At 42.8% G+C, this 13,509-nt stretch overlaps 1 protein-coding gene across 1 annotated transcript in view; it reads left to right on the plus strand.

Annotated features, from left to right (window-relative positions):
• Nucleotides 1–13,509, plus strand: part of ENPEP (glutamyl aminopeptidase) — a 121,667-nt gene that overhangs the window by 44,109 nt on the left and 64,049 nt on the right. The window contains exons 7-12 of the mRNA XM_068278792.1: nt 1,187–1,321; nt 3,530–3,595; nt 4,233–4,298; nt 4,702–4,853; nt 9,544–9,620; nt 11,528–11,670. Of these exons, the coding sequence (XP_068134893.1) occupies nt 1,187–1,321; nt 3,530–3,595; nt 4,233–4,298; nt 4,702–4,853; nt 9,544–9,620; nt 11,528–11,670 (639 nt within the window). The remainder of the gene's footprint in view (nt 1–1,186; nt 1,322–3,529; nt 3,596–4,232; nt 4,299–4,701; nt 4,854–9,543; nt 9,621–11,527; nt 11,671–13,509) is intronic.

Consider the following 13,509-nt stretch of genomic DNA (forward strand, 5'->3'; position numbering starts at 1 on the left):
TTTTACATCTCTGGTGCACTTTAAAGGGGAACTGAAGAGCGAGGTATATGGAGGCTGTCATGTTTATTTCCTTTTAGACAATACCAGTTGCCTGGCAGCCCTGCTGATCCTCTGCCTCTAATACTATTAGCCATAGCCCCTGAACAAGCATGCAACAGATCAGGTGTTTCAGTGGTTCAGACTTATAAGTCTGATCTGACAAGACTAGCTGCATGCTTGTTTCTGGTTTTAATCAGATACTACTGCAGAGAAATAGACCAGCAGGGCTGCCAGGCAACTGGTATTGATTAACCTCCTGAGCGGTCTGGACGAGCTCAGCTCGTCCATCACCGCCGGAGGCTGCCGCTCAGGCCCTGCTGGGCCGATTTTTATCAAATAAAGTGCAGCACACGCAGCCGGCACTTTGCCAGCCGCGTGTGCTGCCTGATCGCCGCCGCTCTGCGGCGATTCGCCGCGAGCAGCGGCGAAAGAGGGCCCCCCTAGCCGCCTGAGCCCTGCGCAGCCGGAACAAAAAGTTCCGGCCAGCGCTAAGGGCTGGATCGGAGGCGGCTGACGTCAGGACGTCGGCTGACGTCCATGACGTCACTCCGCTCGTCGCCATGGCGACGATCTAAGCAAAACAAGGAAGGCCGCTCATTGCGGCCTTCCTTGTTTATTATGGGCGCCGGAGGCGATCGGAAGAACGCCTCCGGAGCGCCCTCTAGTGGGCTTTCATGCAGCCAACTTTCAGTTGGCTGCATGAAATAGTTTTTTTTTTATTTAAAAAAAACCCTCCCGCAGCCTCCCTGGCGATCTTATCAGAACGCCAGGGTGGTTAAAAGGAAATAAACATGACAGCCTCCATATACCTCTCTCTTCAGTTCCCCTTTAAGGCTTGGTGACTGGCAAAACAAGGCCTCTCTTGCTCTTGCGAGACTTTTTCAAAAAATGCCTTTTTTATAAGAAAAATCTGTTTTAGTACTATACTTACTGAGTTTCAAGAAATTAATCCAATGATATGTTAATTTCCTTTATACACTTGTACTCTGGAGGCCTGAGGCTGCAGGAGAGCTGCAACATGAAAAATAAACTATTATTATTATTATTATTATTATTATTATGTATTTGAAGTAAAATGATTTTACAGTGCTTTGTTAATGTTCAGGACAAATCTGTCTAGTCTTGACCTTTATTTTCTGTTTTTCAGCTTGACCAGATTTTAATAGATGACCTGCTGCCTGTAATGAGAGACGATGCTCTGCAGTCCTCCCATCCAATCATCGTTACTGTCTCAACTCCCGCAGAAATCACCTCTGTCTTTGATGCCATTTCCTATAACAAGGTTGTCACATCACATGGTGCAGTATTCTTGTACAGGCCATATGTAATCTTGGCAAGACACAAAAATACATTCTGGCATGTTCCAGAACAAAATGCTTTATTTGACACTATTTTGTGAGATCATGGGAGATCCTGCTGGTGTATAGTTAAAGCGGACCTGAACTCAGAACTTCCTCTCTGCTTTAAAAGATAAGCAACAGCATAAAAACATTTAAAGAAATACATTTCCTTGTTACAGCTTGTAGAACTCCTGAGATTCTGCAGAGTCCTTATTTCCTGGTATCCTGGGAGCACAAAAAGTGTTAACGTCCTGTGTTTGCATATTAGCACTGAATTTGGCTGACAGCTCAAATTACACTAATTCATTGCTTGCTGAGAAGGGAACATTAGACAGGTTGTTCTCTTTAAACACATCGGTTGGATACACAGTATATTTCTCTGTGTCTCCTGTACAAGAGTTCAGGTCCGATTTAAAGCTATTCTGTTTACTACAGCCAGCATTACAGTGAGTTCCAGAATGTAAGATATCTGCTCCTTTAAGGCTGGTTCGCACTCGAATCACATTCTTTGATTTGTAATTTTGCGCTGATTGCTCTTTGCAATTCTGGTTTGGGAAAGACAATCACTTTTTTGTGATTACTCCCAATGCACGCACCTCATTTGCGATTGCTGCAGTGAGAATGGTGCTATAGGGATACATTGTCACAACGCTTTGCTGATCGTCTTTGACCAGCAAAGCACTGAAACGCTCCTCAAAAGCGCTCCAGTGTGTACCAGCCTTAAAAGTACCTACATCAGATATAATGCAAGATAATCATCATCCATTGTGACTCAATTCTAACATTATCTGTGGGAGAGGTTGAACTGAATCAACAAAGGAAAAAGGGCGCAGCAACCCTTATGGAAGAAAAGGCACCACTATTGGTGCTTATGATAAAAGCTGCTTTTAGTGGCATTGAAAGGAAATTCAGATGCATGGCGGCAGTCGCTAGCAACACCTCAGGGTGCCCAATTTTTTCTTTTTTACAGCAAAACGCGGCTTTGCAGATAATTATCTGCGAGCCATTTTTTTTCCACAACAAATGGCCCCTCATGCCGCTAATCAACCACCCCCAGGCACCCAATTTTACCTTCATGGTTGCATATGCCAGCTTTGCAGAAGATAGGTGGTAGCTTTAAGAGGAGGATTTAGGGTTATGTGCCATCCAGGGGGGGGGGGTTATTAGGTTTAGGCACCACCTGGGGGGGGAAGTGTCTAAGGGTCTTAGGGTTAGGTACCACCGGGGTGGGGGGGGGGAGTCTTAGGGTTAGGCACCACAGGGGGAGTCTTAGGGTTAGGCACCACCAGGGGATGGTTCTGTGTGAGAGTAGGGTTTGTTTAGCCATAGTAAAATACCAGTAAATATTGAAATTTTACTATCTAAATTCACTCGCACAATATCGCTAGCCTTAGCAATATTTTACTAGTGGCAATCCCCGCAGCCTTTTTCTCAGGCACCTTTATTTTATGTATGCCTACGCAGCCCCTACTCTATGGAACTCACTTCCACAATCAGTACGAGAGGCTCCCTCTCTGGACAGCTTTAAAAAAAGGCTAAAAACTCACCTCTTTTCCCTAGCCTTTGAGACTGCATAATGCAGGGTCACAGCGCTTTGAGTCCCCAGGGAGAAAAGCGCTATATAAATATTATTGTTATTGTTATTCACTGCTGATTCATCTATTTTTTATGCATAGAAGACAATCAGAAACAATTATGATGACCATTAAACAGGCCTGGATTTAGCTCACAGGAGCCTATAGGCACAGATGTCCAGGCAACCTAGACTTCACCCTCTATGAACCTACAAACCTCCACCGAATTGTACTGCAAGTGTGCTGGCTTACTTCCCTTGCCCGTCATAGGTAGTGCCCCTTAGTATTAGGTAGCCAGAGGTACCCTCAGTATTAAGGAGCTAGAGGTGCCCCCGACTGAATGGAGATCTTGTTAGTGGAATGCCGAGAGCAGGGTGAGTAACCTCTCATTTACACTCTAATCAGTACTCTGCACAGAGAAGGAGGGAGGGAGGTGTTGGGGAGAGTGCCGCTTTTCCATCATCAGGCGCCTGTAGGCACGTGCCTAAAGTACCCCATGGTAAACCGGCCCTTTCGTAAAATACGTAAATCAGGTTTATACTGGAATGCTGACCTATTACATTATATAATTTCTAGGGAGCATCCATTCTGAGAATGCTGGAAGACTGGATTACTCCAGAGAATTTCCAGAAAGGAATACAGGTACGGAATAACTTTTTTTTGTCCTATTTCTATTACTTTCTTTAAACAAATTTAAAAGAAAATAATCATAACAAATAATGCTTTGTGGGGAATGTTATAATACTAGAATTACAGTATGTCGTTTTTAGAGCAATATAAAATTAAATAATAATAAATGAAGTGTGTCTATGCACAAATGTTAACTTTTTGTGTCAGTTAAAAAGTATGCAGAAAAGTGTAATCACATGACCTTGCAGAACCTATGGGTCCTATTGAGCCATAATGCGGCTTGATGGAACTAGTGGTTTTGCTTTTGCAGAATTATATTATCATAAAAATAGGCTGTCCTGAATTTTTTTAAAATATCTTGCTGTTGGAGCAGGCATGTGGTTGCAATAGATCAACCACTAATTCATTAACCTTTCAGCTCCTGGTCTGATATGACCCAGAAAATGGCTACCATCTTAAATTAGATTCATTTTAATCAACCTAGACCAAATCTGGAGTATCGCGCATGTTTTCAGGCATTCTCCAGTATTCTTCCAGAGATCTTTAGTTCATTAGAACGATTATCCCAAATGTATCTTTAAATTAACAGTTGTTGTAATCATTATCATCATCCTTAATATTCCTTGTGATTTTTTTATACATATATTAGGAGTACCTACGGACGTACCAATTCAAGAATGCAAAAACGGATGAATTCTGGCAATCCCTGGCAGATGTAAGAATCGCATGAATATATTTATGGAAAAAATGAGTAGGCCATATTGATACATTTGCAAATTCTTTGCAGCTTGGAATGGGGCCAATCAACTGCATTTCCTGCCAATATTGATTGGCCCAATTCTTAGTTGCATACAATTTACATTAAATTGGCACACAATCTGGATTCATTAGCATCTCATTGATTGTGAGTCTAGTGTGAGAATTTAATATTCCGAGAGGTAATTAATCAATCTACTTACTGGTATTTGCCATGCGTACGCATAACCTATCATCTGTGCTACTATAGCTTATTTAACATTAAACTACCTGTGAAGATTCATAATATTCTCACATCTTACCTTGTATATTATGCACAGCTCCATTGTTTGTTAGTATATCAGGAAAATATCATTTTTCAGGCAAGTGGTTCACCAGTAAAAGAAGTGATGGCTACTTGGACCCAACAGATGGGTTACCCCGTGCTTAATGTGCAGTCAAGTAACACTGTTACACAAAAACGGTTTCTTTTGGACCACAAAGCAAACGAATCAGAGCCACCTTCTGACTTTGGGTAAGTATTATATTTGAATGTTTTGTTTCAATGCAGACACTATTTATCTCACATATAGTGTTAGAATGTTTCACATCACTTTATAGAGTATCATTACACACTCACACGAGCGCGCGCACACACACACACACACTCTCACTCTCACTCTCTCTCTCTCTCTCTCTCTCTCTCTCTCTCTCTCGTTATTTTGGCTGACATTCCTTTATAGCAGAACTCCCCAACACTGTCCTCAGGGCCCAACAACAGTACTTGTTTTGCAGGAAACCACAAACATGCACAGGTGAGATAATTAGTGTCTTAGCCGAGCTGATTAACCTATTTTAGTTCCTGGACGTAGAAACTACGTCCAGGAACCATGCACGCTCCCGTGGCCGATCGTGCACGCGCGCTCCCGGCCCACGGTTCGTTAGCCAGGCAATCAGTGAATCGGGCTATGGTGCCCGATCACTGATTCCTCTGCCCCGCTGAAAAAGCGACAGCTTCTCTCGGAAGCTTAGCTTTTTCTGGCTGTTGCCTCCCCCATGCATCTCTCTAAGCGTATGTTACGTTTAGAGTGACGTCATGTAAACAAACTCATGGCCGCCATCTTGTGGCCAAAAAGTAAAACTACAACTAAAAGTAAAAAAAATAAAACTCAAGACACATTTACATTATAAAACTATTGTTTACATCCCACCCTCCCAAAAATACCCAAATAAAATGTTTAATATAAAAAAAAACATTACAATAAAAAAAAAATGTAAATATTTACCTAAGGGTCACAACTACCATTGTGGATTTCCACAAAACATGCACTGTTGGTGGGCCTTGAGGACAGGGTTGGGGAACACTGCTCGCTCTCTCTCTCTCTCTCTCTCTCTCTCTCTCTCTCTCTCTCTCTCTCTCGTTATTTTGGCCAACATTCTATTCTATAGCGTAGCATATAAAAGATTAGGAGCACATATCCTGATGTCCTCTCCTGCATCAAACTAAACTCACAAGGGAGCTAACAAAATATACGAACGGTGTTCCACTTTAATGGAAATGTATCAGCTCCATTGTCACACTACAGCAGCTCCCCAGATTGCCACTATGAAAACCCAAATGATTATGTATCCTTGAGCACTGGTCACAAAATACATCACGGGGCTTATTTACAAAAATTAAATAAAAGCCCCATCATTTTGTTCTCCATTTATGAAATCCTCATCATAATTTTTATGATGCCATGTTTACAACTGTAGAAACAGATTTTGATTTTGGGAGATCAGTGTGAGGATTCGCTCGGCTGCCTGCGCAGGCAGGCAGTTTTTTGACCACTGTTCAGGTCTGCATTCTGCAGGTCTCTGGAAGAGAGACCTTTTGTCAGTATTGCAGCTTGCTGCTGAGGAATTTGCATACACTCGTTATGCAAATCCCCTACCTGCTTCCTTTGATGACTGGCAATATAAAGAGCTATGTTTCCCAGAGTCCTTTGCTGGTCATAAGGGTTAGTCCTGTGTAACTCGCCTGGAGTGTCAGCCTTGCTCTTTGTTTAAAGATTAGCTTAGAGTAATTCCTGGGACTGCAATAGGCAGGTTCCCTAGTGCAGTTAGGATTGCATATCTGTTTTGTTTGTCTGTTGCGATTGTCCTGTCCCAGCATTGGTCGACAGGAAGTTGTTCTGATCTTTGTTCTTGGAGTTTAGCTGGAGCAGCGGTTGCTACCAGCTATCTCATCTGATCTGTCTTGCCAGGATCGCACTCGCCTTGCGCTAGTGCTGTGGATCCGTCTGATCTCCATCTGTTTCTATATTTGGATCGCACTCGCCTTGCGCTAGTGCTGTGGATCCTTCTGTTCTGTCTTCCTGGATCGCACTAGCTTCTTGCGCTAGTGCTGTGGATCCTATCTCTCACTTATTCCTGTTTTCGTGTATCTGTCTTGTCTGCTACGAACGCTTGCTGGAGGCTCGGTGAGGTAACCGTTAAGCAAGCGCTCGTGTCCTCTGTTTCATGTTTGTCTGTCGGTGGTTAGTTAGGCGTGCTTGTCTCTGTTGTGCTTAACACGCGGAGACCGCGCATAAACGCGTGCACTGTTGCGAATGAGTGCGGTGTTCTCGTTTAGCTAGCGTTTGTTATTTTCCTGATCTTCTCATTGTATGATTTGCTGTGCCTTTGCTACTCTCGTGCTCGGCCTTGCTGTAGCCTTGTGTCACCTCTGGCAATCGCATCTCTCACGATTGCGTTCCTACTTCATATCTGCTGTTGTGTATGCACCGTCGCGGGTTGGCGACTGGTTTGGTGCACACACATACAATCTGTCCCTGTGCTCATTCTCTTCCGCAATCGCTTCTCTTGCGATTGCGTTCTCACTTGGTTTCTTCTGTTGTGTGTCCACCGTCGCAGGTTGGCGGCTAGATTGGTGGGCATACATACATTCCTCATCTGTGCTTATTCGGTCTTGTGTCGCTGTTAGCAATCGCCATCTCTGGCGATTGCCTTCTCACTTTGTCTTCATGGTTGTGTGTTCATCGTCACAGGGTGGCGACTAGTTTGGTGGACACACATACCCTCTGTCGCTTTGATCTCTCTCTTTCAGGGCTATCTTGCCCTGCATTTCTTCCCTTCGTGCAATTCCTGTCTGGCGTGTGTGGCAGGGCAGAGGAGCTGTTCCTCTGTACTCCACAGCTCCATCTGCCGACAGGAATTTCCCTCTACAGGTGCATTGCACCTTTTGCTGGGTTCCCTTAAATTACACGCTTATGGAGGATTTCCGCAGTGTCAGCGCACGTCTTGTGCGCTGATCACGGAGAGAATTCCACAATAGTTACAATCAGTATCTAAAATTAGCAAATTGCCATATCATAATTACCCTGTAATAAGTGGCTATCTGAAAGTTCTTTCACTTGACTGGTGTAATTTGTGGCCGTTAGTTGTTGTAGCATCTTTTATTTAAAATAAGTAGCTGTAAGCAGCCGATTGAGAGTTGGCTGGAAAAAAAGAAAGATACTTACCTGGGTATAGCGAAATCTCTGCATAGTCTGGAGCCTTCCTGTGTCCTCCGTGCGCTGTTTCCACGCACAGACCCTCTGAACATGTACGACAAGAGCTTGTTAGATATGTTCTCACGGCCACGCTCCCCGCAAAGTACGAGCACATCCATATGGCATCTACAGAACTATGGCTGTGTCTGCGCAGTAAGCTGAATCCACGCCATGCTTCTGCGCAGGCGTGTTAGTATTGCGCCAGTGTGAGTTCATTTATGAAGAGAAACAAGACCGTGAACTAACACTGGTTCCAGGCAGTGGTCTCAAAGAGGACGTGAGAAGCCTCGGGAGGATCTAGAGGCTTCCCTTTTCAAAGGTAAGTTTCTAACTTTTTTTCCTGTGGCCGGTTTGGGTTTGTTTTAATTGCTGCCACTTACTGCTATTCTCTGAAGCAAAAGTGGTTATCAGGGCAATACAAACACTACTGTTCATCCTTGTTTCCAAATTTGAAACAGCAAGGATCCCTATGAAGTGGCGATCAGGTCTGATCTCCACTTTATAACCATGGCAATGGCCAATAAAGTTCTGTTAAATAACATTGCAATCACCGCAGAAGTGGTAATAAGTCTGAAAAGAGGACGTCTTTTCAGCTGATCTCCACTCTTAAAAAGTTCAGTTATTTTGGGGAAATTATAGCACTTTTTTTGTGAACAGCCAATTTGGCTTTTTATAAACAGAGCCCTAGGTTGTTTCCTGCGGCATACAGAATGAGTGGTAATGCATACCCACACAGGGAAGAGCATAATAGAGTGGTTCCATGTGTGGATAAGAGCTGTTCTCATTCGATCACTTATAATTTAGAGACCGTGCTCATTGGCCAGAATTCAGTATACTGAATGATCAGGAGGTGATTGCTGCGCACTGGAGAGGTGGAGGGCCTGAGAGCCAGAATTGATTACTCTTTGTGCTTTCTCTATCTTTCAATTTTCCTGCATAACATGTCGGCCTGAAATGAAGGAGTCAGACTAGGTCCCAGATTCCCATCATTCCCCCTCCTCCACTAGAATGGACTGGATTTTGGCATGATCCTGGATGGTGACAAATCTTTGAGCTGTACTTTTCTAATTCTGGCCAATAAGCGCGGTGTAATTTTATAATTGACTTTGTGTGGCATTATTTACAGTTTTGCATGTGATCTGCGCACCACATGTTTTCCTTACCATTTATCCATTAGAGCATTTCTGTGTTTTTATTCTGTTCTTACTTGACTTTACTATCAGGGAATTTCTGTCTTAAAGAGACTCTGTAACAAAATGTTTAGCTTAATTTCTTCTATCCCATTAGTTCCTATACCTGTTCAAATGTGGTCTGGCTTACTGCAGCCTTTTCTAGTTGCACAGTGGCTGTGTTATCTCTGTTATATAATCTAATCTTCTCTCTTCTGTCGGCTCTGTCGGGCTCAGGCAGGAATGTGCTGTCTGCTGTTATTGGCAGAAGCTATACACACCCTCTCCACAGCCTATCACAAGCTGGTAACAGCCATGTCTTTTGTTTGTAAACACTGTCTAAAACTGGCAATTACAAGCCAGGATTGCAGCAGGGAGTGGCAGAAACAGCACACAGGGGCCCAGGAGAATATAATGAATAGAATGGTATGCTTTTTATTGTAAGAATTTTAGAGTACAGATTCTCTTTAAAGTGAAAGTAATAAAATATGAACTATTATATTTTTCTGTATGTATACAGCTACAAGTGGAACATCCCAGTGACATTTTATTCGACCTCTGATCATACAAGGAAAAATATGTTGTATATGAGCTCAGGTAACTAAAGAAGAGGTAGGATTTTTCTTTTATGTATGGCATTCCTGAAAGCTGCAGCTCTGTTAAGAAGCGTAACTTCCATTGGCAAATTGATAACGTGTATCAGTGCTACAGAAACCATTTCATAACAGGAAGTGGGTGGTGAGTAGTTTCTAGTCCCCGCTTTGCTAAGAAGTAGTAACATCCCCTCAGGGTATGGTGAGGGTGAAGGTGCTCAGCTGCAGGTGAGCAGAGCTACACAAAGGATTTTTATAACGTGAAAAATTAATTTACAAAAGTAATACATAACATAAGTCCAACTGCACTCAAAACTAAACAAGAAAAAATCTGAAAGCAATAAAGATTTATGCCTGGCAGTAGGAAATCTGTTTGAGGAATAAGTCCGCTTACTCGCGAGGCACACAAAGTGACATCCAGCAAGCTCAGAATCGTGTTTTGTACATTTTCATACACTCTTAGGCAAAAGTTTTAGGTCCCATGCTGTACAGACATGTCCCTGGCTGGCACACGTGATGAAAGAGGCAGGTATCACTACGGGCTATGGAAGAGCTGCATTCTCTGCAGGAATGGGGAGAGTTGAGAGGTCATTTGGCCAGCATCTCTTCCTGCTCCCGTTCTCTGCAAGTGGGGTGGGATAGACCACTATGAAAAGCTTTATAAGGTAGAGAAGGACCACTAGATTAAGGGGGGCCTCTAAACTATCAATTAAAGCTATATTTGGAGAGGCAGGGACCACTAGACTACCTGGAAAGCTATATAAAGGCAAGAGGCACAGTGGCATAGCAATAGGGGGTGCAGAGGTAGCAACTGCATAGGGGCCCACCCTCAACCGTATTAGCTCTGTATTGGTCCTATGCTGGCCACAATGCAATCACTTCTATAGGTGCTGTTATTGGTAGTAATCATTAATACACTGTTCCCCATCCCCTCCTTGCACTTCTGACACTATGGTTGTCCTTGGCAGGTTTTGGTGTGCCGTATCAATTGTTATGTATAGAGCGATTGGAGGGGCCTAATGTAAACCGTGCACCAGGGCCCATAGTTCCTTAGCTACACCACTGAAGAGGCAACTACTAGATTACCACGGAAAACTATATGAAGTTGAGGGGGACCACTAGACCACAGGAAAAGCTAGAAGGAGAAGAGGGAATCGCTCCTGATTAACAATCAAAGGTGGTGGTAACCACTGATCGGTTGTGCACATCCCATTGATGACTGGTCAATATGACCTGAGCAGGAAACTGCTAGCAGGAGTTGCCATGAGAAAGAAGATCAGATAAGAAGAGCCATTGTACACATGTTAATTTGGCATCCTCTCATCCCATCAGCCACCCATCACAAAATCAGGCAGGATGATTAGGTGCCCAAAGGGCCCTTTCACACTAGGGCGATTAGCGGGCGATTTCCGCTAATCGCCAAAGCTATTTTACCCTATGGCAGTGTTCTCACTGCCGTGATTGGTGCCGATCGTGGGCATTTTGCGATTAGCATCAATCGCAAGCACATTACCTCCAGCATTTTTGGAGCGATCGCAGTACAGTGCTTATAAAGTGCTGCCCGTGACTGCTCTGAAATTGGGGAAGTGTCCAGTGATTTTTACCGCGCTAATCATGGTAAAATCACTCGAGCAAAACGCTAGCACTAGGCGCTAGAGTATTGCGTTTTAGATGAGAAACGAGGCCAAAGGGTAAGACCATTGATCTGTTTGTGTGTGTAAAGTTGTATAGGAAAAGGATTTAACGGTAATTATTTTATCTACTTTCTTTAAGAAAAAAATGGCACCAAAATTAAACAGTTTACCCAGCTTTCAATCTACTTTGTATTGGCTTAAATTAAAACTGACAGATCTTATCTTTTGTTTTCTGTGATGCCTGAAATACCATATTGATCTTCTCTCTATATTTTAGCGTCATCACTGACATTGCAGCCATATGATAATGGAGATCCTGGCTTCTTCAAAATCAACGACAAACACTTTGGCTTTTTCCGTGTAAATTACGAATCTCAGACTTGGAATAACCTATCTACATTATTACAAGAAAACCATGCGGTAAATCAAGCTTTCTACTACTTTCTGATTCCTCCACCTTTTTTTTTAGCTTCTATGCCTCTATCTTTTCCTCATTTATAGAATAGTATGAACATCTATTGTGTATCAACACATTGTATTATAAAAGCGTCAAAAGTATGTACCATAATTACTCTTAAAGCAAACCTGAACTGAAAATTAAAAGTCAGAACAAACAGTCAAACAACATACTTACCTCAAGTGTAGTCTACTCATCAATCTTTCTCCTCTCCTGTGTCCTGTTTGTCCACTGTGATCAATGGAATGCTCTATCCTCCATTTTAAAAATTACTATTACTCCATAACAGCTTCCTGGTCAATACACTGTTAAACTGTAATATCGCCCACTTGAGCCATAAGGAAACATGGACAGTTGTCCTTTCAGTTATACCTGACAGCAACTGATATATTTCAGTTCTGACAAAATCTTGTCAGAATTGGAAGGAATCGTAAGAAGAAAATGGTGAGGTTCTGAGAGGAACTGATGGCAAGGTAAATATGTTTATTTTAAATAATTTTGCTCGGTTCATGTTCACGTTAAAGAAAATCCATAGGAAAAAAACCCTCTTCTGGGGAATACTTACCTCCGGAGAGGAAGCCTCTGGATCATAATGAGGCTTCCCCCATCATCCTCTGTCCTGGTGATCCAGCATTGGAAGCTCCTGAAAGTTGGATAGGTAAATATTTACCTTCTGTGATCCGACGCAGTACCAGCTCTCCATTCAGGTTCCAATTGAAAAAGCCAAACTCGATCACGTTCCGCTCTACTGCACAGACGAATTGCGCCTGCGCAGTATTTCTGACAGAGGTAGAGTGGAGAGCCACTACTTAGCCTGCGCTGGAGTCCAGGAAGGATAATGCCTGCACCACAGCCGACATCCTCACAGCTGACAATCTTGTCGGCTCTAGTTTCGGGGGCTTCCAGCGCTGGATCGCTGGGACAGAGGAGGATGTGGGAAGCCTCATTAGGATCCAGAAGCTCCCCCCTCCCGAGGTCAGTATCCACCAGAGGTTTTTTTTTTCTTTTTCTTCTTACAGCTTAACTTTAAGTGAGACAAAGAAATTCTACTGAAATGGTGGAAATATTACTAAATCTGATGGGAAATTGGGGAAAATTGCATCAGATGTTTTGTAAATGGCAAAAGTGGTAAAATGTCAAACAGAAAACTAATGCGTGATTTTGGAGCTACTGGTAATTTTATGTCCACAATTCTTGGTTTCACAGATATTAGGGATGCCCATATAACTCAATGTATAAATATGGAATTGCAAGATGCACAGTCTCTCCACCCATGGCCTGGTGTTGCTCTGACATTATGAGGTTGGATTGGAATACCTAAAAGAGTCAGGCTACACCAGGTATAGGAGGCCAAGACTTGATGTAATTGGAAGTAATCCAAAGTGCCCCCAAACTTTAGCTCCTTTAGCTCCTTTCTACATAATGCAAAACATATACTTTAAGTAAATCTTCTGATTAGCGTGTGCACAGAGTACCGTAACTGTAAATATACACCCTTTTCAGATCTAGCGGTGTATGCACTAAACTGCATTAAGCAAAATAAAGTCTTACCACACAATGATTAGAGCAGTATGCAATAGATTACATGCATTGTAATATTGTAAGATTTGTAATATTACATTGCGCTCTATTCGACGTGCGTAAGAATTTTATGCATGTAATTCTGCTTAAAGCAGTTTAGTGCATCCACTCCTACGTAACAGCAATTTACACATCATTGCCAACGTTTCGCTACCTTTTTTTCATTTTGCACTAAATTCTTGGCAAAATAAAATGGTGTGTGCTTAAGATGTACTCGCATC

This window comes from Hyperolius riggenbachi, chromosome 1 (genome assembly GCF_040937935.1).
Source record: "Hyperolius riggenbachi isolate aHypRig1 chromosome 1, aHypRig1.pri, whole genome shotgun sequence".
NCBI classification, from domain to species: Eukaryota; Metazoa; Chordata; class Amphibia; order Anura; family Hyperoliidae; genus Hyperolius; species Hyperolius riggenbachi.